At 47.1% G+C, this 25,185-nt stretch overlaps 3 protein-coding genes across 8 annotated transcripts in view; all 3 read left to right on the forward strand.

The window, feature by feature from the left end:
* LOC108023554 (interference hedgehog) overlaps positions 1 to 3,721 on the forward strand; it is a 28,597-nt gene extending 24,876 nt beyond the window's left edge. For 5 of the 6 annotated variants that reach the window (XM_050886246.1, XM_044093126.2, XM_050886243.1 and 2 more), the window contains 5 exons: positions 286 to 993; positions 1,060 to 1,242; positions 1,301 to 1,467; positions 1,746 to 2,069; positions 2,329 to 3,721. In XM_050886246.1, the coding sequence (XP_050742203.1) occupies positions 286 to 993; positions 1,060 to 1,242; positions 1,301 to 1,467; positions 1,746 to 2,069; positions 2,329 to 2,880 (1,934 nt within the window). In that variant the 3' untranslated portion in view covers positions 2,881 to 3,721. The remainder of the gene's footprint in view (positions 1 to 285; positions 994 to 1,059; positions 1,243 to 1,300; positions 1,468 to 1,745; positions 2,070 to 2,328) is intronic. The other variant, XM_044093122.2, reaches the window with a different exon arrangement.
* A 102-nt stretch (positions 3,722 to 3,823) lies between these two features.
* LOC108023689 (40S ribosomal protein S12, mitochondrial) lies at positions 3,824 to 5,559 on the forward strand. Its single transcript, XM_017093312.1, has 2 exons — positions 3,824 to 4,064; positions 5,127 to 5,559. The coding sequence occupies exons 1-2, from the start codon at positions 4,013 to 4,015 to the stop codon at positions 5,495 to 5,497; spliced, it is 423 nt and encodes a 140-aa protein (XP_016948801.1). The 5' UTR covers positions 3,824 to 4,012; the 3' UTR covers positions 5,498 to 5,559.
* Positions 5,560 to 5,592: 33 nt separating this feature from the next.
* On the forward strand, positions 5,593 to 23,481 carry LOC108023688 (protein giant). Its single transcript, XM_017093311.3, has 4 exons — positions 5,593 to 5,624; positions 20,997 to 21,106; positions 21,163 to 21,757; positions 21,827 to 23,481. Exons 3-4 carry the CDS (start codon positions 21,706 to 21,708, stop codon positions 23,149 to 23,151), a joined length of 1,377 nt encoding a protein of 458 aa, XP_016948800.1. The 5' UTR covers positions 5,593 to 5,624; positions 20,997 to 21,106; positions 21,163 to 21,705; the 3' UTR covers positions 23,152 to 23,481.
* The last annotated feature ends 1,704 nt before the right edge of the window (positions 23,482 to 25,185 follow it).

Consider the following 25,185-nt stretch of genomic DNA (forward strand, 5'->3'; position numbering starts at 1 on the left):
ATAAAATGTCTCTGCTGACGCAAGCGGATGCACACACCGCATTTAGCGGAGACACAAGTGTTTTATTTTATTGAAAGCATTTCCATTTTATTTAAACCCTCCTAAAATTATGGTGTAAATTCTACTAAATCCTATACGAAAGGACGAATGAGTGATACAAAATGCATTTTAAAACTGTTAAGCGCATGCTTTAAATATAAATAATGTATTGATAAGAACATATTGCTTAAATATGTATCTATTATAATAATGGATTTACAATCGTTATATGTAATACAATTTCAGCCAGCATGGTGCCTCCATCGCGACCCAATGTCACCCGGTTGTCGGACGAGTCCGTAATGCTGCGCTGGAGTGTGCCCCAAAACTCGGGCCTGCAGATCACCTTCTTCAAGGTGCAATATCGTCGCTTGGGCGACGGGAAGAATCGGCGGGAGAACTGGCAGACGACTAGCGACAATATTCCGTACGGAAACAACTACGGATCCGGGCCGGGATCGGGGACTAACCATTGGCGACAGCGCAACAGGGACCGGGAGTACGAGATGGGCAATCCGCCCAAGAACTTCACCTCCTCGGTGACGGGCCTGACGGCGGGGAAGTACTATCGCTTCCGGATCGTGGCTGTCTACTCGAACAATGACAACAAGGAGGGGAATACCTCCCTCAAGTTCTTCCTGCAAAACGGCACGGCCAAGTCGAATCTACCGGTTCCCGAACTGCGCGAGGTGGAGGCCATTAGCGAGTCCACCGTAGTGCTCCATTGGTCGCTGGTTTCCTCGGGCCAAAGTGAGAGTATCGATGGTTATTACGCCTACTATAGGCCGGCGGACTCGGCTGCAGAGTACCTGAAGGCCACGGTGGACGATGGGAGGAGCAGGAGCTTCCAAATAGATCTGCTTCGACCCGGCATCGCCTACGAGTTCAAATTGCAGTCCTTTAACGCCGACGCAGCCTCTGAATTCAGTGCAATAAGACAATCGAGGACCAAAAGTGAGCAATTCAAACATTCCTCCTTCCCCTTACACTTAGCTTTATTAACACTTTCCTTTCTTTTAGAGCCCCATGGACACACTGCTTCCACTTCATCCACCCCAGTGCCCGGCAATAAGACAGCGGATCAGCAGCAAAACTCCATGTATCCCGTGATTGCAGGAGCCGCCGGCGGAGGACTTCTGCTCCTCATCGCCTCCTTGGTGGCCTGCATGTGTCTCAAGAGGCGGGAGAACAGCCAACCCGAGGGTAAGTCAAGCATAGTAGTATAAAGTTTCCATTATAACAGTGCTATTCCCCTCCACAGATGAGAACAAGCCGCAATTGGAGCACATCCAAGCGGACTTTGTGACCTCCGCCGTGCTGGGAGTGGGCGGACACCACAAGAGTGGCGATGTGAGGCGCCTCAACGGGGTGATTCCCCGGATGAACATCACACCCAATCCGCTGGCCCAGGAAACGGGCTCCGATAAGGTAAGCCCTGCACTTTCGGGACCTACACCGAGCCCACTTTTCACACAGCTTCATCCAAGACTTTTCGCTGGTTAGTTGGTCAAAATTCAAATTCAAATCCAAATTTCAAACTGAAATTGTAATCACCCCTCCGAGTGTGATATCTCTGTCTCGCTTGCCCTTTCTCTCGCTGTCTCTGTCTCTTTCGCTTGGTTATTCTGCCAAATCTGAAGTCTCTGGTAGAGATTCAATTCGATCCGTTCCGATCCGCCCGCCAATGTTCGCGTCCAATGTTCCAGAACCGCAACGTGATGGAGCTACGTTTCCTGCCGCCGCTGGCGAACGGAAATGGGAATGGCACCGGAAATGGCAACTGCATTGCCAGAGATCTGGCCCCGGAGCAGCCGAATGCGGAGGAGCAACTTGATGAGGACGGCGAGGAGGACACGCGACTACCGACGGTGGCCTCCTCCTCCTGCGAAACCTTAGAGGCCTGCGACGAGGCTGTCAAACTGAATCTCCACCAGAAACTAGACCAGGAGCCGCAGGATCCGCAAAGCCTGGAGGCGCCCACCAAGCCGCTGCCCCCGCTGCCCAAGAAACCCACCAACCATGCTGGCCAAGTAAGCCTGCCGTCGAGGTCGAAAATAATAGCACACGGACGCTATTGAATACTACTATTTGAACCTATATTAAACTTCGCATGGTGATTTTAGTTCAAGTGCCGTGTGCTATTATCTCGCCTCTTCCGTCAACCAGGAAAAGCCAACCCCCAGCCGAGATTGTTTTGTCCACATTGTCATGCTCATTTACCCAAGAAGCCACGACCCACTGCTCGTCTTATGCATACCATTAACAAATGTCCCTTTGAACGCTCCACAGACCAACTGTGGCCTGCATCAGAATGGCCTCCATCATGCCCAGCCGTATCATCCGCCCGGAACTCCCACCCTGATGCACAAGCGGATGGACTTCCACCAGCAGGCGCCGCCAGTGCCGCCGCACTCCGCCTACTACCAGCAGTCGCCCACCCACCAGCCCTCGCCGATGATGGAGCGCAGTGTGAGGGGCCACCAGCAGCCAGGCGGGGGCTACCATCACGAGGAGGGCACTCCCACGCCCACGAGGATTCCCTCTCTGAGGCGGCAACGTCGCTCCTCGGGCAGCCAGCAGCAGCAGCCGGTGCACAATAGCCACAGCAATCTCAACCTGAATTTGAGCCACCACAACAACAACAACAACCTGCCGCCTCACCACCAGCACCTGCACCACCATCCCGGGCATCCGGGTGGCCTGGTGGGCATACCCATCGTGCCGGGGAGCCCCCGGGTCCAGAGATCCCCGATGCCCAGCAGAGCGATGATCAAGAGAACGCGACTGGGCAGCCACACGGACAACATCTCCTCGGGCAGTCTGAACAGTATTGAGGTGTGATGCTTGGATGGTTAGGTGGTGGGATGGCTTCCAAGAGGAGGGGCAGCCGCAGGAGCTCTAGAACCAAGCGATAACAGTTTCCCCATACAACTACAGACAGCTTCAACTAGGTTTAAGGAGGCCAAACTCGATGTGTATTATTAGCTTATTCATAGAACAGGCCGGCAGAGCAGTTGAAAAACACTCGAATCTTAGCTGTTAAGTTTTCCAAAACATTTTTGATACATGAAAGTAGTTTTGAGCTAGAACCAAAAAATTGAATTTCGTTTAATAAGAAAATTTCACTAGTTTGAAATTGGAGGACTATTTTTTGAAACAAAACGATTTAAAGCTTAGTCGTTCAACGCTAAAGCTAATTATGTTTCATTAATTAATCATTAATAAATAATCAAATACTAATTTGATTCGAATATAGCTGATAAGAATTAATATTAAGCTCTTTTCTCGTTACTGCCGGCCAGATAGTCAGTAGAAATATTATTTTGATTTTTTTTACTGATTGACTTAGTGTAATTTTTTTGCGAACCCCAGGGGTCCAATTAGCATCTCGCCTAAGCCCTGTAGCATAGTGTTATTTATTTATTACCGTGTAAGCGTCAACGACTCGAATTGATTAGTTCAATTAGGATAAGCTCTTTAAGTTACTCGTAAGGCAAACAACTATTTAGCATTAATATAATACATTTCGAAATGTGACTAACCACCCGACTTCGTATCGTGAGGACATAACCCACAAAACCGAAAAGAAAAACATCCTAAACTATTTTTAAGTTCATGGACAACTGAGTTTAAAACATATATATGCGAATTTTGAAATTAAAGAGAAAGTAAATCCTTAAAACTGTGATTTTGTAGTTCGAAAACACCGCCTTCATCTGGCAACTCTTGTGTAACGAAGACACCCTCCGCAGTTAGCAGGTACACAAACCATCAGGCCCGCAGTTATCGATAACGATAACAAAAACAGCTGGCTGAAGTCACATTAGAAGCGAATTGGACTGGTTTATTTATTATTTTTAACCAATTAATGACTAAAATTGCTAGAAATAACCAACTAGACAGCCGCTAAACACGCTCCACGGCTCCGGGGACTCTCTGCAAACACGTTTGAGCTGAACGCAACACCACAAACATGAATTTCCTGCGGCAAACTTTGGGCATTACGAAACAGTTGACTTCGCATGGTAAGTGGAAATTAAACAACTTAAAGACAAACTCTGGCCAAGTTTTTGGGGTTTTTGTGCGGATGAAATCTTACTTAGAGGGTCCGCCATTCCGAAACCATGACTGGGCGCATTTTGCAACCCTTGCCTTTCGTGATGCGGAAAAATCACACAAGCCGGGAGTGCCCAATAGTGTTTGTTTTCCCCCGCTTTTCACACATTTTCACAGATCCCAACTGCAACTCTTTATGCAGCGCGTGGCGGCCTCACTTTTCGCCTGCGAATGTTTTCTCTGCCTGTTTCACATGCACATTCCGGGTTCCACAACTCCCCCGCTTTTAATTGCAAAAATAATTGAAAACCTGTCACCCAGGCACCCAAAGGATCGGAAAGCGCAAGAACAATGGCCATGTTGGACCGCAAAAAAAGGTCACATGTCGCTGGACAAAAGATCGGTCGGATTTGTTTGTCCGGCAATCCTGCATATGGAAATTATTACCTGCCGCTTGTGTGGGCATTTGGCATATTTATAATTGAAAACGTTGGATCCTGCTCCTTTGTTTCGGGCCCAAAGGCTTGACAGGATTCGGAATCGCCGGTTTGCGCGTCATTTGGCTGCAATTATTGTCGCCAGTCGCCGACTCTCGATTTTCACAGAGATTAGCTGAGGGACAATGAAGCCATAGCACAGAACCAGCGGGCATTGTCAATCACTGACCAACTGTCCATGAATATGACCCTTTTGTTTCCATTCTGGGATAGCACCCGGTACAGTCGTGCTTTAGATCGGTTTGTTATTTTAACTGATCACTTCTGCATTCATTTGAGTCCATGTACTTCGAACCCAGCATTTCCCGAATCACGCTTTTCACGATCATATCGTACCTTCTTGGCATTTTCTATAATAGCTGAAGAACCTATCTTCCCTTCCTCCAGAGCTTAGGAATCAGATCAGAAAGTTTAATGCATGATTTAGAATGAAATGGGTAATGATTTAATAGTATTTCGCTAGCTGTGGTAGATCTTATGCATTTTTTAGGGTTTGTTGTGAGAAACACTTCTAACTCTCTCCAACTTTTACAGCCATCCAGAGCAGCTTTGAGACCGCCATGCGTGGAATGGCCTCGCTGCAGCAGATGCATCGCAGTGGGCCGCACATAAAGACGCGACCGCCCCGCCAGCCACTCGACGGCAAGCCCTTCGCCAAAGGCGTCGTCCTGAAGACGCTGATCAAGAAACCCAAGAAGCCCAACTCGGCGAACCGCAAGTGCGTCCTGGTGCGGCTTTCCACCGGCAAGGAGATGGTGGCCTACATCCCTGGCATCGGACACAACCTGCAGGAGCACAACATCGTCCTGTGCCGCGTGGGCCGTCTGCAGGATGTGCCCGGCGTGAAGCTGAAGGCTGTGCGCGGAGTCTACGACTTGGCGCACGTCATCAAGAAGAGTCAATAGTTGTACATAAATCGCTTCTCCTATACCACATTGTCCAAATGCATAAACCTACAATCAAGAAACGGCTCATCGTTGTGATTATTGTTTGCTTTTTACGGAAAATTATGCAGCTCAGCCGGATTAAAAAGTAAGTAGCGACAAGTGAACAGGGACAGGGTCTCCTGTTGTACTGCAAACCTCCGGTTGGCTGCATCTTCGTAATCTTAAGTGAACAGGGCGTCGCGTCATCTTTACCTAAGAATACCGAAGGTCCTCTGGGGAAAAAGGTTTTAAACGGCATTTTACGCTTTGGCTGGCAAATCCGTTGCCAGAATCCTGTTTGCTTTTTAAGGGAATTGCCAAATTTTCTGCCAAATAATCGTTAGCTGAAATGGGCGTCTTTCCAGTCCGCCCACTCTTCACAGTTGAGCATTTCAAAAGAAAATCCAAGTAGTAGTTGGTTCCTTTTGGGCATCCTGCTGGGTGACTGCCGAAAATTAGCTAAGAAAATTGATTCTTTCAAAGTGCATTGGCAGAGAAAGATACCCCTAAAGGTGTTAAAATGTGATAGAAACCTGTCTATTGTTAAGTTGAAGTAAGGAAAAGCTCAGCCAGCTCACCTACACTAACAAAATTAAATGTTTTTTCATTATTGTTATATAAGGCTATCTTATGGTCAAATTTTAGTTAGTTAATTCATTTAGGATTGAATAGAGATTAAAAATTCCGATCACTTATAATACCGAAAATTATAATTCAGACTGAGGTATTTCAAATATTCTGATTAATAATTCGATTTATTGTATTAAATGGTAAATGCACAAATTAAATAAATATTGTTTAGCTAGAGCTCTTTATCGCAAATTTTAAAATTTTTCGCATTAATTGAAAAGAAATCCTTCTGACATTGGCTAGCCCACAATGTCGGTGCCAATCAAAGTCACCGAAAAGTGTCCTGCCCAGGATTCACCGTTAACCCATCCACACACAAACCTAGAGTCGCAGATTCAGTTAAGCAAATACTCTGAAAGATCCTTTTTAAGTGAGCCGACATCGAGGCTGTCGCCATGTAGATGTCCTTTTTTCCACATCCTCGGATGGATGACATTTGGGTGACCACAGCAGTGCTGCTTCCTCTGTCCGCCAGACATTGTGTCAACAGAATGCCAGAAAGGCAAGAGACCAGGACATACCATGGGTGTACCGTTAGTCCCGACCGTACATCCTTGGTCGTGCTGCCTGATTGAGCCATTATGACAGCAGGTCCTTTGTCCCCGGATCGCTTCGTCTTCGCTTTTTCTGCTGAGTCAAGTTGTCCAACATTTTTGGGACTCGCCTTTGTTTGCCAGCGTGCATAATTTTTATCAATAAAAACGTCATTGTCCAGTGTCCAGAAAAAACACATAAGACTCCTGCTTCCGTTGAATCGCCGAAGAATATTAGCTGCTTTTTCTTCAGGCCTCATTGTCCTTCGTGTTAACTGTAAAATTTGGCAAATGAAAAATGACTCCTGGCCTCACGGATTACTTACTACTGGCCAATCATCGAGGCGTTCACACGTTTGTGGCTTGGCCAAAATGAATTGGCAAAACATCTGGGAAAAACGACATTCAAAAGTTTTTATCTTAAACGAATTGTCCGTCTCGAATCGAAAATGCTTACGGATAATAATTGAGTTGTATTGAAAATGGACTGACGTTTCTTAAGTTTTAATTTGCCCCGATTAAGGCCTTTTGGAAATGTGGTTGAATGCTCTAATGCCCTATATTAAAATTTGTATTCATTCATTTTCATGTTCGACATTACCGTGTTTCCAATGGGTTCCAAAATGGGAGCCCAAAATGGAATTTCTAGATTCCATAACTTGAGTTGTAGGATTCCGATTTAAACGTGGGATACCTTTATGAAATTGTATTAAAATTCTCATTAAATTTGCATCTAAACATTTACTTTTGAAGACGGTCAACATTTTAGCCCATTTTCATGTTCGATATTACCGGGTTTCCAATGAGTTTCAGAATGGGAGCCCAAAATGGAATTTCTAGATTCCATAACTTGAGATGTAGGATTCCGATTTAGACGTGCGATACCTTTATGAAATTGTATTTAAGTTCTCTTTAAATCTATATTTAAATATTTATGTTTGAAGATGGTCCAAATTTTAGCCCATTTTCATGTTCGTTATTACCGGGATTTAGAATGGGAGCCCAAAATGGAATTTCTAGATTCCATAACTTGAGATGTAGGATTCCGATTTAGACGTGCGATACCTTTATGAAATTGTATTTAAGTTCTCTTTAAATCTATATTTAAATATTTATGTTTGAAGATGGTCCAAATTTTAGCCCATTTTCATGTTCGTTATTACCGGGATTTAGAATGGGAGCCCAAAATGGAATTTCTAGATTCCATAACTTGAGATGTAGGATTCCGATTTAGACGTGCGATACCTTTATGAAATTGTATTTAAGTTCTCTTTAAATCTATATTTAAATATTTATGTTTGAAGATGGTCCAATTTTTAGCCCATTTTCATGTTCGTTATTACCGGGATTTAGAATGGGAGCCCAAAATGGAATTTCTAGATTCCATAACTTGAGATGTAGGATTCCGATTTAGACGTGGGATACTTTTATAAAATTGTATTTAAATTCTCTTTAAATCTCTATTTAAATATTTATGTTTAAAGATGGTCCAAATTTTAGCCCATTTTCATGTTCGATATGACCGTGTTTTTATGGTTTTTCAGTATGGTTACCCAAAACTGTACTTCGAATTTCCATAACTTGAATTATAAGATCCCGAATCAGACGTGGGATACCCTTATGAATTTGTATTCAAAATCTCTATAAATCTCTATTTAAATATTTATGTTTGAAGACGGTCCAAATTTTAGCCCATTTTCATGTTCGATATTACCGTGTTTCCAATGGGTTTTAGAATGGGAGCCCAAAATGGAATTTCTAGATTCCATAACTTGAGATGTAGGATCCCGATTTAAGCGTGGGATACCTTTATGAAATTGTATTTAAATTCTCTTTAAATCTCTTTTTAAATATTTATGTTTGAAGATGCTCCAAATTTTAGCCCATTTTCATGTTCGACATTACCGTGTTTCCAATTACCGTGTTTCTATAACTTGAATTGTAGGATTCCGAATCAGACGTGGGATATTTAAAATCTCTATAAATTTCTATTTAAATATTTATGTTTAAGGATGGTCCAAATTTTAGCCCATTTTCATGTTTGATTTTTCCGTACTTCCAGTAGGTTTCACATCGTGAGCCCAAAGTAGAATTTCTAGATTCCATAAAGATCCCTCTGTTTCTGGTCAGCTTTGTGGCCAGAGGCTTTAATTGTTCCTGAACCCCTTCCTTATCTGTATCATCGACATGGTGATAGAACTAGCTGGCCCAAATCCAATCGATGCTGTCACTTCCCTCGTTTATTTCACTCTTTCCTGCAAGGACTAAATGAAAAAGGAGTATGGCAGGGTGGCAGAGTCACTACAGTTTGACGAGACGAATTGCCAAACATTTTATTTAATCATGGACACGTGTTCCTCGACTTTCGGGGGTTGGGTGGCAAGGGGTTGATGCTCAACACCCCTAAGAGATGACTTCCAAGCGTTCAACCCTTGTGCAACCCTTACGTGATGTGAATCTCGTAACTCAGGAGCAAAATGGCGCTGCCAAATGGATGGAATCGATGTGCAGTCTCCAATTCCAATGGTTTCAGCTAAGCTCCGTTTTCCCCGGGGAACGCTGATCTTCAAGCTGATCCTCAACAGATCACATAAGGAACAAAAAACGAGGTGCCTAATTGGCATTTTGTTGTCTTGGCCTTTATTTCCTTTCTTTGGCAACAATCGAGATGTCAAGTGTGAGCCAAATAATGATGCATAACCCTCGGCCAGACAATTCCTGGATGTTGCAAGCCGAGATTATCCTTCGGAACATCATAATTTTCCTGTAATCGATTGCAGAAAAAGGCGAGAACAGGGTATATCTGTCTAAAAAGATCAACAAATCAGAAAAAACGGGGAAAAAAGCAAGAAAACCAGCCACAAACGACGGGAGGGCCAAACCGCACAAAGGACGATCCTCCTTCTCGCTCTCCTGCGAGCGGGGAATGTGTGGCCTGTCCATGGGCCACGTGCAGAGCACACTCCAATCGCAGGCGAGAAAAGGGACACACTTTCGGAGCCAGGTGAGAGGGCCAACACAAAGTGTCAATCAGGATTCGCGATCCCCTCGTGATGATCGTCCTCTATTCCTGTGCATATTTCAACCCCAAGGCGATCGCAAATCGCATCTGATTTGCCAGGATCGCAGCTCTCAACTCTTTCGATCTGTGTTGACATTTTGCCAGGATCGTGGCGATCAGAAAGTGTTTACTCACGGTCCTAATCCCTTCCCTTTTGGGGCGTCACGATCGATTGGCAATCCTTTCAGCCAGCGCGAGATCAGCACGTGGCGGCTTGGATAGGATCGGATCGTGAGTTCTGATAATTTATTTCATATTAAGGCGTTTTCTGACGAATGAAACCCTCTGCCAAATAGTTCCTCCTTCTGCTTTACCTAGGTTTTATCTAAAGTAGAGGTCAACTGACTGGTTTCGATTTAAAAGTAATGAAATAAGAGTGGAGGAACGTCTCACTAAGTGTTTCCAAATTAAATGTAGTTGCCGATTAAATTACGACTGAAAATATAAATTCAGCAAATCGCCACGAAAAATGTAGTATCTATAGGTGTAGATATGTATCTATAGTATCAACCAATATTTATTTAACATCACCTGTCATTTATCATAAATTAATGTATTAAATAGTAACGATATGAAAATGTGTACGGTGGTACTCTGATATACTTTCTATAAATAAGTAAGTTGCCTGTGACTTTTATTAGTTTAAGGAACTTTTATGTTTTTGAAAAGCTGCGACCCATGCTTTTTACTCTTAACTATACATTTATTTATATATAGATTTGAGTATCGGAGATGGAAACTGACACATGAGTAGCTAGATTTAGTCTTCCCATGGGATCGAAAGTCAACGCAGCTAGTCCAGCAGACTTCTCAGGACTTCTGGACATCACGGGAATGGGATCATCGGAGGCACTGCTAGCTTTAGTGGGCATGACCAGTGGCTTTCTGGGATCTACCTAGGACTAGGGCCTACCGCTCGGTGGCCTAGTTTTCCGTTCCCATTCCCATTCCCCGCTCAAGTGATCTGGCAATTGACCTAACAATTGGGCTAATCGCGGGAGGGAATGTGGAAATCTGGGGATCTAGCCATCTAATCTTATGGATTTACGTGAAACTTTTGCAATCGAACTGGCCCCTGCGGGCTCGAGCACTATTTGGCAATATACGAGCAGGCGGAGGCGGAGTGGCCTAATCTGGTGGACTGTGGACTGATCCCGATCCGCGATCCGCCGTCCGCTGTCCGCCATCCGCGATCTCCTCGTTCGCTCGTAATCTGAGATTAAATTAAAATGTCGCAGGAAGGCAGGGGAGGTGGGCCTGTTCGGGACACAGACTCACCTCTGTTTGCGCTAAATCCCCGAGATCCCGAGAGCCAGAGGCCTAATCCTTTCGCTCGGCCGACTACCTGGCCACTGATCCCGTGGCCCGAAACCATGCAACAGTCGCGCTACACACGAATTAACCTGATTAAAATTGTATTTTTCCCAAATTTATGGGATTAAGTTCCGTTCAAGTTCCTTTAACTCGTTTAAGCTACCGGATTTAGTTCAAGTGCTCGCCTGGATCTCCCCGGGCGATCTCAGGCCCCTCAAGCCTCTCAAACCTCCGTGAGCCTCCGTGAGCCTCCGTGAGCCGATTTTTATTGGGCTGGCTTAATTAGCACAATTGTTTACAAATTTACCTTTCGTCATGCTGCAAGGGATCGGGCCAGGATCCTCCTGAGATCGGTGTGTGAAATCCATGGCCCGCACACGCCCACAGCTCAGGGCTCTGGGCCGAGCGCTTACGTCCTGCGATTTGCGATCCAGAGCAGATCAGCTATGTGTGAACCGAGCGGATGGCGATTCCATTTAAAAATTAGTCTAATCCAGAACGAGGACCCTGCCCCGAGCCTGTGCAACGAGTTCCGCCTCATCGGTATATTTTCCCATCAATCAGCTTATGCAATTCAAAGACAGGAACTGTTTTGGACCAAGTGATGCTCTAGACTTTTCAAGTTGGCCAAGGAACGAACGAAAACAATCTTAGGGGACCAAAAAAACGAAACCTAAATGTTTGGGGGGTCTGAAATGTCTGAAGGACAGTCTGATGGCATGAAATTTTAAACTTGTTTAGTTCTAACGACCATGAAATACTTAACAATACTTTGAGTAAGCCAATTTTGTTTTATTTAAAAAAATATGTATTAAAATGATCATGTTTTGCCAATTTAAACTATACATTTTATAAGGTTATTGCACTGTCAAGATTTTAAAAATTCAAAGACCTTGACAAAATGTACATGATTTTTTCTTGAGAATGATCATTATTTATTTACCTAAAAATTAAATATTTTTCTTAATTTGCTAAATTGCTTTGAAAATTACACTGTTTAAAAAATCAAAGTAAAGTATCTTGCAGCCTGTGCAGCTTTGGCACTCTTTCTGACTTTTCAACTAGTAGACACTCGATCACCGCAGATAATGTGAGGCTATTTTGAGTAACTGCGACTTCACTTCCGTTGGGCAGCTGTAAAGGCTTAAGAGGTCCTGGTCCTCCATTGGCGCCTGTGGCAGGCTCCTGCGGTTCCTCATCGAACATATCTGCGGTGGTCGTGGCTGTGGTGTGTGCGTTCCCCAGAAGACGACACAAATTCTGTGCTTAAGCAAATAAAAACAAATATTTATGTGTAAAAACAAACCCCAGACGAAGGCCCAAGGGCCTGTTGGCCGTAGAAAAACAAATCGTTTGTATGCCCCGTAGCCTGTGGACCGAGCGAAAACACGTGCCCACTTATTATATTTTCGTTGCTTTCCATTCCGGGGCTGGGAAGCCGACCTAGCTGGACTGTGGCCATTGATGCTGGAATAACAAAGCGCAAGTCAAGCCACCGAATGGGTTTCGAGTCGCGTTTCCCGGACATAAAGTTGCAATATGTTGTGTATTAGGCCGGAGCAATTGCGGTCCCTGCGAGCCAATCCAAGTCCCATTCCAGATCCCGAGCTGCGATCCCATTCAGGCTACGCCCCCTCGAGATTAATGAGGATGTGCGGCGTGTGTTTACTCTGCTATTTTCCAAGTCCCAGTACTCGGGGCTGAATCGAGAATCGAGAAGCCAGAATCCAGAGTCCAAAGTCGAATCCTTTCACTGGACATGGGCATGAGCCACATGTGTTCGTTTTCCAGCTGCTGACCACACTGGACTCCAAGCACCCAGAAGAGACCACTGAACACACTCATTAGGCAGCCTTCCACTTAAGCATGAGTTGGCTGTTTTTGCGTCTTTGATAAATTAACCAACAATGGGAGGCGAATGTCGCTTGGCTCGTGTGGCCCCTGACCACTTACTGGGATTTCCTTTGGGATGGGGCCAAAGGCAGGCTGAACAGAGGTGGATTTCAAAGTTAAAAGCAGATCGATCGAAATATCTGTTGAAACTTGATTTACCCTGCTTACCATTGAAGCTCTTTTGTACAACTTCACAATACGGTCCTCAAATGACTAGCCTCCGCTTGATCTCTCAAGGGAAACTTATGTAACTCGAGTTTTGCTGCGGCCATCTTTGTAATATTTAGTACTCGGCTTTGATTCCGTGTGATTGAGAACATATAGCAAAATCATTAAAATCATCTCACTGCCATCAAAGTTACCTCAAGTAACTTGGGTGGTGTTAGCATCAGGAATATGAAACTTCGCCTACAATACAGCAAACAAAAAAGCAGGCAGCATACCAAATTACAGTTAATAATCTCCCAACAATTAGCTAAAACTTAATAAATTCGAACAAATAGCTTCCCCTAGAGCATATCCCAAAATCGATTCGTTTGCCACACTCCAAGGGAAGGGATCGAAGGCAGGCTTCGTGGCGGGAGGCTGTTGAGGAACTTTCCTCCAGCAGTTCCTTTGAACTGTTCCAGTTAACAATTAGTGAAGGAAAGTCGTGTGGCTCGTGTACCGAAACAATTCCTCAGCCAGCGGTCCTTAGGCCTCGGTTCTCGCTCTCCTAATTATGCGTCGAAAAATTGAGCGCCTCAAATTACTCGTGCCATCCGAACAAGAACGCAACATGAGCCTTGGTAATGGTATAATGGTAATGGAAATGCAAATGCAAATGACATTCGAGTTAATTAATCACGGCGACTTGTGGCAAATTGTATGCAGGGGCAACGGTATCCAAGAATGGACCGGAACCGAAGATCATTAGGACTCGAGGGTTTAGAGTTTAGAGTTAGAGCTCGAAGTTCTGAGTTTAGAATGCGGAGCTAAGATGGCGTGGCATATGTGAGTGTTCCGCCTTTGTGCGCGGCGATTTGTTGGAAAACCCCGGCTAATGGTCTCCGCTGACAGGCGAGACAATAAACGCGATCTATATATTATTTATACGTGTGTATGGCTGGCAGAGAAAGGGATTTGGGATGTCGGGGTCAGTTCCCAGGGCGCAGAACTCTTTCCACGCTCCGCTGATCTCTGTTTGGCAAACAGACCTCGATAATGACAAAAAGATAATCGGCGAAGGGTAAGACAGGAAGTGATCTGCTTTCTCCGCATCGCTTCCACTTGTCTGGCCACAAATTCGAGGATGCCCGACCAGACACCGATAATCTTATAATATTGCTTCGCTCGATGAGGAATGTTCTCGAGTTTCCCCGGCGAAACCATTGACAAAACCGTTTCAGTATCAATGACAGAGGTCCATCGCCGTGGAGTGGGCAGGTGGTCACCGAATCGATTTGGCCAGGAGTTGGGGCACGGCCCTGGCACTACAACCTCATTTCGAGGCAGAAACTAATTCCACAGACTCCCAATAAATGTGTCAACGCGCCAAATTGATGGGGTGTCGCTGCCCAGTCCCCAAAACTCCAGTGCCACCCCGAACTCCAGGCACCCAGTCACCCAGTCACCCAGCCAGCCACCCTGCAGAGACGCCAAGGAACCAGGAAGGGTTGAGACAACGACAACAATTGTAGGAAATTGCCAAAAGTGACCAAAGCGGCGGTCAGCATTGCGGCTGACCCGCAAAACCCAGGGAGCAGCCACTTGTAATCAACCCAGCGCCGTAGCCATCCGGTTTTGTTATCATTAAGCAACCGCCCGGGAGAGGCGAAGGGGACAGGGAAGGGCTTTCCCAGACCAAGCCGCCTTGGCCGCCGAGCCCACCGAAACAGAACCCTTTCGTTTGCGATAATGAAAATGCCCCCGATGCTGTCTGTCAGTCGCCTGCTATTTATTTATTAAATGCAGGAGACTCCCTCGCCTCGGGATGGACACAATGGACAGTGGACAATGGACTGGGTCAGCTGGCACAGCTGTCACATTTTCCCTAAGCCCTGGATCTCGGGATCCGTCACCCACCTTCCCCACCTCCAACTCCAACGCCACCCCACCTCTCTATATGTGGTCTTATATCTTATGTCTCCTGGCTTTAATGAAGTTGCCGGGGATTCATTGCCCAGAGAACCCGTTTCCCACCAGACGCACAAAATGAAGTCGCTGCGTGGTGGTGGTTTTCGAAATCCCCTCCAGCTGCGGCTTCTGCCTCTGATTGGTGCGCTCTACTTTATTGTGAGTCCCGCAGTTCGTAAGATTCTTCGATTTCGCTGTAGGAACACGATTACGAACGCCAAAATGGCGCAATCTCTGGCAATGGAGGATGTAACGTGGCATGGCGATGGAATTGGGCTTTCGACGGGTTCTTGACTTCCATCACTCGCAAAGGCAGCCTTGAAAGGAGTTCCGGTCATACATTTGATCATAATGAACGACGGAACAGCTTAAACTAGATCTAGGCAGGTTATAGATCATGTTATCTCACCAGTTAGCGGGTCTTTTTATAAACTGATTTTGAGATATGATAGGAGTAAAGAGAACAGCTGGGCGTGTAAACTCTTCACTCAGTTAGGATATAAAATGTTCAGTTTCTGAACCATCGTATCCCCTTCTGGCCGAAGCTGCCAGCTATTCCACAGTTCAGACCTTGGCTTAGAGAGATGTCTCCGTTGCGCTTAACTCGACAGTTAGTCAAGTCATCTAGAATCCACGGCCGGCTTAAAAGTGGAGATCCTGCCGGCTCTGGACACTTGTTTTCGGGGGGATTACGCGGCTCGGACCACGCAATATTATGCGAGATTAACTTGAGGCAGCCAGATAGTCAGGATTAGCTTGGAGGATCGAAGGGAGAACCATACCTGGTCACCTGTCGGATCCCTCGGATCACTCGGATCACCCTCCTGCCCACCGAGCTTCCAACAATATTTGTGTTTTCCTTCCGGGAAGCCAACGAGAAAAAGTGCATTGCTGAAGACGAAAATGAAAATTATGAAATGATATGCTAGTCCATAATTTTGCCAGAACTCGGGGACAATGGCACATTTTGCCACCTACAAAACTCCGAACACAAAGGGCTTAAACCGCTTAAAGACCGTTTAATCTCATGGATTTCAGTCGTTTTTAGTTTCATGTGAAAAAACTCGAGGCAAAAGGCAATGTGGCTCTCGAGAAGAGAAGATCAGAACGGAACTCGAATATTTGGATATTCGGCTACTGGGACACTGGGACACAAAGGGCGTGGCCGAGACGAAGACTTCGCAGGGTTAAATGCTCATATTACGAGTTGGCCAGGAGTCACTCTATGAAAGAGTTATGCGGAATGAGGCTTAGGACCGTTCGGTTCCATTCGGTTCCGTTCCAGGATTTCCCGTTCTTCGTGCGATCTCGATTGTATCTGGGCAGCATCCGCTCGGGCTCGGATACGCTTTATATGCTGATGGGAGTTGAGAGATGGTGCGAACTGACAATTGACACAATTACCAGGACGGCCAAATCCGCAAACCGCTGCAATGCCCTTTTGACAGCAATTGTCCTGGCCAACAATGTGATCTGGGGATCTCGGGATCCGGATCGGGCGATCGGGGATCGGGGATCGAGGATCGGGGATCGAGGAGCCGGAATCCGAACTCCGAGAGGTGGGGGCGCTGACAGTAGCCTTTCTAACGGGGTTTCGTAGGCGGCTTTGGCCCAGACCAGACAATGGGACAGAAAGGAGTGCAGCAGACAGGACACTCCCGCAAATAGGTGTGAACATTTCAAGGGCCGCTTGATAGATTGAGTGTTCGAAAGAGTTCGGGGCGGGGGCGGGTCGTAACTCTTTTTATGAGGGCTCTGCGCCCGGCACTTTGATTAACTCCAGAGTAACCCCTTGCCCTAACCCACGACCCCGACCCCTAAACCTAACGGTGCCCGTTCGCTGACAATGGCGGATGTGGCAGCTAATCAACAGTAAAATGCATAAAATTAAGTGAGCAATGAAAGGGATTATTGGAAATGAAAATGGAAATGGGAAGAATAAGGGCCTCGCAGCTATTAGAAACGTTTCACATTTTCCGCACATAACTGTACCCGGAGCGGTTCTCACACAAATAGATACCGAGTGCGGTTCCGAGTTGTGGGACAATGGCCTAAACGTTGACAGTTCATCAAGGCGAATGATGCATGCAAAATGAATACTCCATCAGTAGCGAATACCCCGCAATCGTGGCCCGTAGCGGTACCGATGTGCACTGGGGGAAAATCTGTGCTACTAAAGTTCTGTGTATTAACTCATATGTCTAGGGCAATCCCCATGAATCTTAGAACTTTCAGTCTGTAAAGTAATTTACTCCTAAGGAAGATACAGTAAATTTACTTAATAAAAGATAATTTAGGATACAAAGATACAAAATTTAGGGAAAAATAACCCAAAAAGAAGGCACTGTCAAGTATATTGTTTGCAGTGTAGCTAGTGAAATCATCCGTGAAATGTGGCTTTCTTTGGACGGCTTTCTTTGGCTTGTCCCGAGTGAGAGCTAGTGTTTTCCAACCCGAGCGTTTTCGAATGGCGACGGGCGTGGACCCGGACACACCCTCGCTCGCCTCGATCCCCTGCATCCCGGACATCTTCCTGGGCTCCTGACAACGGGTCAGGATGACAACAGGACATCAGTCACAATGATGGCGTAAGGAAGTAGCAAGTTAGTTTTGCCCATTAAATAGCACTCGGGCGAACAGGCCTTTGTGCGGCGATTTGACGACTGTTATGCGGCACTATTGTTGGGTGGCCCACACAACGCCGCTCTCCCCAGCGATCCACTGATCGATCGCCCTAATCTTGAGTCAGGCTCGTCAGAACCTTGAACCCATCGCGAACATACTTGCATTTCAACACCAAGTATTTGAGACCAAATATTTGCATATATTCAAAGTTCCCTGGGTTGGATTGTTGGGCCCGGGCAAACTTTAGATAGTAATTCGATAGACTGGCTGTCGCCCCATTTTCGAAGATGCGGTTCGGCAGATAAGGGGATTTGTGGCCTCTGAAAGTCTCTGGGCAAATGTCATTTCGGTAATCAAAACCGCACTAATTGGCATATAGTAATGCAATACTGCCCTGGCCCCTGGGTTCCTGCTCGCCGGACCTGAGATCTGGCCGAGATCTTTTCGCTCGGCTGGTCGGGAGTGAATGGAGGACTCCGTTTGGAGCGGCCCGACGTCCTTAAATTAAATAGAAATGCCATAATTGAGCAGCCTTTGCCGGACGTGGGATTAGGAGCCATAGGATAACAATTAGCCAAAGGATTTGACGACGGAAGCTACGGCCTCGTGGGTTCCTTTGAGTACTTAACTTGTGTCTTTTTTAGTCGGGGGTTCGTTCTTTCGCCGGGCTGTGCACTTCCGTTTGCGGAAGTGGCCAAGGCAAATCCTCGGAGCATACCTGTTCCCATTGTCCCTGCAAGTGTGCACTTTGCATATGCCAAGGAAAACAAACAAGTGATCCCGGGCCTCGATCTCCGATCTCCGACCCCCGGATCCCGATCCTGGTTAGTCTTTTTCGCCTAGCCCAAACACTCGGCAGCGGGAAGAGAGGGTCCTTTGTGCGCTCGAGGAGCACGTGTAATCCCCGTTCACTTCCTCGCCGGCCGACTACTTACTTCCTCATTAGCATCGCAGGGTATAGGGCTATAGACGGGCCCAAGTGCCTTTCCTGATGGGCTTAGGCGGCCATCGTGGCCGAAAATCAGCTGAATGACGGCCAAACTAATCAGGCATTCGAAAGTAATCTCATTTCATCAATTGTGATGGAAGAGTGGCCCTTGAGGAGGGAGTAGTTCTCGGGAAAGTTGAATGAGTGTACGAAACTTTGTTTGAACACTGATGATATCAAGCCCATGCCATCCTTGATCGAATGAGCTATGTAAGAGTTCCCATTCTTGCATACTTTAATCTGAATAAAATACTCGTAAGGCGTCCATTTCGCACACACAAAATGGCCCTGCTAGATAGGCTGCTGCTAACTCTGCTTTACGACATAGGGCCGTTCGCAGTTATGGATTCCATAGCGCGACTGTTAACCCATTAGCACAAAGGACCGCGAAAGGAGTTAACGGCGATTCCCCGAATCCGAGTCCAAGTCCACGTCCAACCACGGCTCTCACCCTTTTCCCGGCCGGGTCATATAAGGCGAAACCCCTTTCAGTCAATTAGTCGCTGATTTTCTTTGTGTCACCTAGCAGCGAACCAATATAAAAATCGCACCCACAATGGGCCGGGGAAGAACCCTTTTTTTAGGGCCGCCGATGCCCGAAACTCCGGTTTATGGCCCCTAAAAAACGGCAGCGGTCGCCCGGGACCAGGGATCCTAGGTGCGGACGCGGGTTTGGAACGAGGCCTTTTCGCACGAAGCGTCCATTATGCAATAAAACTCGATGCCCGATGTTTTTTAGGCAATAGCCCACCCCCTATTCAGTGGGCGGGCAACCCGTTCGGGCACCAGGTAGGTGGTTCCGTAAAAAACGCGCCCAAGGTCGCCACTCAAAGGATTGCACAAATATTGCATCTTTGGCCCGGAGCTCATTATGACGAGGCAGCAGCAGTCCCAATACTCGAGTATATGGTTTTATGGCACTCCGTTTTTTAAGTTTTTTCGCTGAATCTGGTTTTTACAGCGAATTTGGCCAACTCTTTGGCTTCGACTCCGGCCGCGACTTTTTATGGCATCTGTCCAGGATCGGTGGGCTGGACTCGGTTCGGTTGTATGTCGCATATATGGCCAGAATCTGTTTTCAAGCCCACCTCAGGTAGCGAGTCGACTCAATGACGGCGACGGGGACGGGGACGAAGCCGAGGCCGAGTTTTAGTTTAATCCACCATTTTTACGGTTGGATTAGCGCACGGATTAGCGGATAAGTTCGCGGTTTTTTACTGATTACTGGATCGATCCCTCTTTTTATTTGCAATCTCCGGCTGAATGGAGAGTTGTAAAAAGTGAATGAATGAAAATTTGACGAGGGGCAAGCGGAAGTCTGATGAGATCTGCGGAATGGATCTAAGAGCTGAGTGATTTCTGCTTTGTTAGTTGAAAATAAATGCAGAGATCAATTACATATTTTAAAAGAGGTGTTGCGATTTTCCATAAATTTACTATGGCCTAAAAGTTAATCCTGGAATTGCAAGACCCGATGATAGTGAGTGTCCTGCGGGGTTTTTTCCCATAGACGATATAGCCAACATTTCGAAAGCCACTTCCGTTGGCCATCGAGACGACCGTTAGGCCGAACAGTTAAGCAAAGTTAAACAAGCCGCCGAGGATCCCACGCCGCAGCGGAAGCCAAAGGGATAAGGGATAATGCATCGAGGATGTTTGAAGAGTCAACATCACGGACACTTGTCGCAATGATCCAGGAGTCTGGGCTCTAGATCCTCGAGCGTCGAGGTGGCGGCGTCATGAATCAAATGGCCAGACTGGCAAGTGTCCTTGCCGGGATTCCAGGAACTCGGTTCGCCTCCATCGAAACGAGAAAGGATGCGAATTACGCCAGAACTCGGCCTAATTTCCATAATTTGTCACGCACAATCCACCGAATTCGCCAACGCGCAGATACATAGATACATGGACGGATGGGCTGGCCAGGGAAAGGATTTGAGGACAAAAGCGCAAAACAAAACGGATTTAGCATTCAAAACCCTTGAACATTGTACATCCATCATCAACAAACCGTGTTCCGTCTCTTTTTCCTCAGCCAGAGGCCTCTCTCTCTGGCCAGAAAAGTATGATTTTTGGCTCTGATTAATATAGGGCTTCATGTGAGAAATGTTCTAGAAACTATTCCATATGATTTATTTGTAAAATGTATTCATAGCGGAATGGGCTGATATTTATCTTCCTCAATATTGTAGTTTATTCAAAGCTATACAAAGATAAGTATTGTATTGTTTTTGTAGTCTGTATGTTACTTTGCTCTTGGACTTCAAAATTCAATACCTCTATACACAATTTTAATGAGAATTCGAATTTTAATTTCAGATGCTTATATCCACCTCTGAAATTCAAGAATTCATTATGTATACCCCTATTTCCCAAATATAATATAATATTTTGAGTTTAAGAAGCTGGACACCTATTAAGTATGGAGGGTAAGCACAAATATTTGTAGATCAGTTCTATGAAAACGAAAACTAAATCATTTCAGAGGTGGTAAGAAGTTCCCCGTTTTTCCCTCATTGAACCTCATTATAACCACCGAAAAAACATATCCTTTCGCGGGAACCGTTAATACAAGAAAAGTTCGAAAACTCTTTTTAGTTTTTCCCAAATTGCGCTAAATGGCGAAGTAACAATAGCACAAAGAGCCAAGAATTTTGCGAAAAATGCGAAAACCAAAGGAGGAAGGGCAGTCGCCGCACCCTCGTAAAACCCTTTCGAAGGCGGCGCGACAGAGAGGGCAACCGAGCGAGTGGGACGGCGCGAGGGTCAGAGTCACCCCTTTGCCCCTGCCACAGCCTACCTGCTCGTACCGCCTCGGCTGGCCGCTCGTGTCCGCCATTGCAACTGGGTGAGGCGTCGGCGCAGCCTCCGGACCGGGGTATAAATTAAGGGGCTTCCGACGAGAGGAAATCAGTTTGCGTTCGACATCGTCAGCGTGAAGACACAGCACGAGCAGCAACACCAGAGCCAGATCTTCGGTCTACACAGCCATCCCACCGCTCAGTTGGATTAACCCCAGACAAACACCATGCTAATGCACGAGAAACTCATGGCCGGGCAGTTCTTCGATCTCAAGACCGGTAAGTTAGCCACGCCCCCGGACGCTTCTGCAGCTGTGAACTAACGAATCTCTCCCTCCCTTCCTCCAGATCGCAAGCCCCTGATGCACCACCACCAGTACCAGCACCACCAGACGCACCCCCAGCAGCAGTCGCTGCACCACTTGCCGCACAGCCAACTGCCGCTCCAGGGCTCCCTGGGCCTGCCCAAAATGGATCTCTATGCGGCCTATGCCTACCAGCAGCAGTTGCTCGGCGCTGCCCTCAGCCAGCAGCAACAGCAGCAGCAGCAGCACCAGCAACTGCAGCAGCATCAGCAGCAGGCCCCCTCTGCGGAGGTCCTGGATCTCTCCCGCCGCTGCGACAGCGTGGAGACGCCCAGGAAGACCCCCTCGCCCTACCAGACCAGCTACAGCTACGGCAGCGGCTCCCCCTCGGCCTCGCCCACCAGCAGCCTGCTGTACGCCGCTCAGATGCAACAGCAGCAGCAGCAGCAGCAACAGCAGCAGCAGCAACAACAGCAGCAGCAGCAACTGGCCTCGCTCTATCCCGCTTTCTACTACAGCAACATCAAGCAGGAGCAGGCCACGCCCGCGGCTGCTCCGCCCAAGGTGACGCCCACCGCCAGCCTCCTGCAGACCTTTGCTGCCGCCTCTGCTGCAGCCGCCGCTGCTGCTGCTGCCTCCTCGGCGTCGACCAACTCTCCGCGACCAGCCAGCAATGCCAGCACCATGCAGATAGATGTCCTGGAGAACCCCCAATCGCCGGCTGTCGAGGCCACCACGCCCACCACCTCCGCCCCCAGCGGCAGCTGCGAGGCGGGCAAGAACACTCGCCCCTTCAAGGCCTTTCCCCGGGATCCCCTGGTCATTGCGGCCAACTTCGCGGCCACCGACGTCCTGCTGGACAATCCGCGAGTGGAGCGCTACACCGAGTACCGCAAGCGGGTGCTCGAGCAGATCCGCAGCTCCAACGGGGGATCTCGCACCGTGACCAACCCGAAGATGCGCAGGACCAACTCGAGGAGCGGATCCGTGAACGAGGGCAGCTCCTCGAACAACAACAGCGAGAGCGAGGATCGCGCCGCGGCGGAGGAGTCCAGCGACTGCGACTCCCATGCGGGCAACTTCGAGGGCAAGTCCTCGGCCGGCAACTCCAGCACCCTGGCCAACACCACCGCGGCGAACTCGGGCATCCAGTCGGGCAGCCAGGTGAAGGACGCCGCCTACTATGAGCGACGGCGCAAGAACAACGCCGCCGCCAAGAAGTCCCGCGACCGTCGCCGCATCAAGGAGGACGAGATCGCCATCAGGGCCGCCTATCTGGAGCGGCAGAACATCGAGCTGCTGTGCCAGATCGACGCCCTCAAGGCCCAGCTGGCCGCCTTCACGTCCGCCAAGGTGGCCACCGCCTAAAGTCCATTCCTCCCTTGATGCGTTGAACGCGAAGACCGAATCGTACCGAACTCACATACTCCATCCTGTTTTTGGGTCAGCTTATCTGTGAATAGTTTAGGGGGCTCAACTTCTTTTTTTGCCACACTCGCATCTAAGTACTTTAAGTCCTTGCAGTATACGTTATGATTGTAAAGTGTATTAGCCGATAAGTGCATCTCGCAATCCAACCAGTTAACGATCACTCTAACCCTAGTTGTAGCGGTCCCAGCTTAGTGTTTGTATCTAGCTATTAAGAGAATTTTTTTCATAGCCCTAAGAATAAATATTAAATAAATTATGCAAAAATAATTTGTGCTCGTTATATTTTGCCCTATTTTGCGGGGCTTTAATCGTTCTCAGCAGCTAACAACCTAGCCCGCGATCCCCTCACTTTTCTTATCCATAAAGGCAGAGTTTGCCGATGTTTTCATTGCCTACATTTGGGGGCTGCAGGAAGTTAAAAGCAGCCATTTTCCTGACTAAATCGAATTGCTCTGGCGAGTTTTACGGCTAATTTCTTGAGGTTTGATACCAGGCCAACAGAGCCCGCAGCAAGTGGATGGTGGGCGTTGCCATCTTCGAACTGGAAGAGATCCGTTATTTCGGTGTAAGCAGACCAGAGATGGGCAATCGGTCGGGCGGCGAACGAAGCTTTACATTTTGTTGAAGTGGCACACCTCTAGCAAAGCCTTGAAAACTAAATGTTGGCCTCCTACTAATTTTCCTGTTCGCCTGGTGCTCCAAATTGAAAAATCGCTAGTTTACTCCAAGATTTTGAACGGCTTCGCAACATATTTTCAGTCAAAATGCGGGATTTACAGACCCGAGACACCAGGCGAACAGAAAACATAGCAGGTGGCAGCTGGTAGCAATAAGCTAACTCAAACAGCTGTTTTTTTCAAGATGGCGGCCCCTTCCATATTTCCCCTCTCCCTAAGGACCAATAGCAAGCGATCTCCATGGGAATGAACCGTTGGTTGAGAACAAGACCTAACCAAGAGATGCGCAAGCTGTCGGTTTCATGATTTCGTCACGAGCTTGTCGCAGTCTAGTCACGGCAAGCACGGCATTAAAATGAAACCCCATACATTTGCTTGGGCTGTGACAAAGGGAAGCAGTCACGAGAGCATCTCCAAGTAGCTTACAATAAACTGATCAGCTGATCGTTTCGACACCTGCTACACGTTTATGTTCGCCTGGTGTCTTAAATTAAGAAATCTGAAATTTACTTGAACAAATTGAACGGCCTCGCCACATATTTTCAGTAGAAATGCTGGATTTATTTCTCCCAGACACCAGGCGAACAGAAAACATAGCAGGTGGCAGCTGGTAGCAATAAGCTAACTCAAACAGCTGTTTTTTTCAAGATGGCGGCCCCTTCCATATTTCCCCTCTCCCTTAGGACCAATAGCAAGCGATCTCCATGGGAATGAACCGTTGGTTGAGAACAAGACCCAACCAAGAGATGCGCAAGCTGTCGGTTTCATGATTTCGTCACGAGCTTGTCGCAGTCTAGTCACGGCAAGCACGGCATTAAAATGAAACCCCATGCATTTGCTTGGGCTGTGACAAAGGGAAGCAGTCACGAGAGCATCTCCAAGTAGCTTACAATAAACTGATCAGCTGATCGTTTCGACACCTGCTACACGTTTATGTTCGCCTGGTGTCTTAAATTAAGAAATCTGAAATTTACTTGAACAAATTGAACGGCCTCGCAACTTATTTTCAGTCAAGATGAGGGACTTATAAATCCGAAGCACCAGGCGAACAGAAAACATAGCAAGTGCCAGCTGGTAGCCAGAAGCTGACTTAAGGAACAGTTACTTTTCGATTCGATGGCATTTTGCCATTTCCCCTCCCCGAAATGACCAATAGAGAGCGATCTCTACTGGAAAGAACCGTTGGTTGAGAGCAAATTGCAGACTAGAGATGCTTAACCATGGTGGTTTCACGAGTTCGTAACGAGCTGGTCACGATCTTGTCACAATGAGCGTGAGATTAAAGTTAATTCCC

The sequence above is a fragment of the Drosophila biarmipes genome, chromosome X, assembly GCF_025231255.1.
Source record: "Drosophila biarmipes strain raj3 chromosome X, RU_DBia_V1.1, whole genome shotgun sequence".
Taxonomy (NCBI): Eukaryota; Metazoa; Arthropoda; class Insecta; order Diptera; family Drosophilidae; genus Drosophila; species Drosophila biarmipes.

Bases quoted from the DNA above. Each gene is read 5' to 3' on its own strand.
- LOC108023689 (XM_017093312.1), top strand. From the start codon at position 4,013: ATGAATTTCCTGCGGCAAACTTTGGGCATTACGAAACAGTTGACTTCG. The intron at 4,065-5,126 runs GTAAGTGGAAAT...CAACTTTTACAG, and splicing joins GAAACAGTTGACTTCGCATG to CCATCCAGAGCAGCTTTGAG.
- LOC108023688 (XM_017093311.3), top strand. From the start codon at position 21,706: ATGCTAATGCACGAGAAACTCATGGCCGGGCAGTTCTTCGATCTCAAG. The intron at 21,758-21,826 runs GTAAGTTAGCCA...CCCTTCCTCCAG, and splicing joins GTTCTTCGATCTCAAGACCG to ATCGCAAGCCCCTGATGCAC.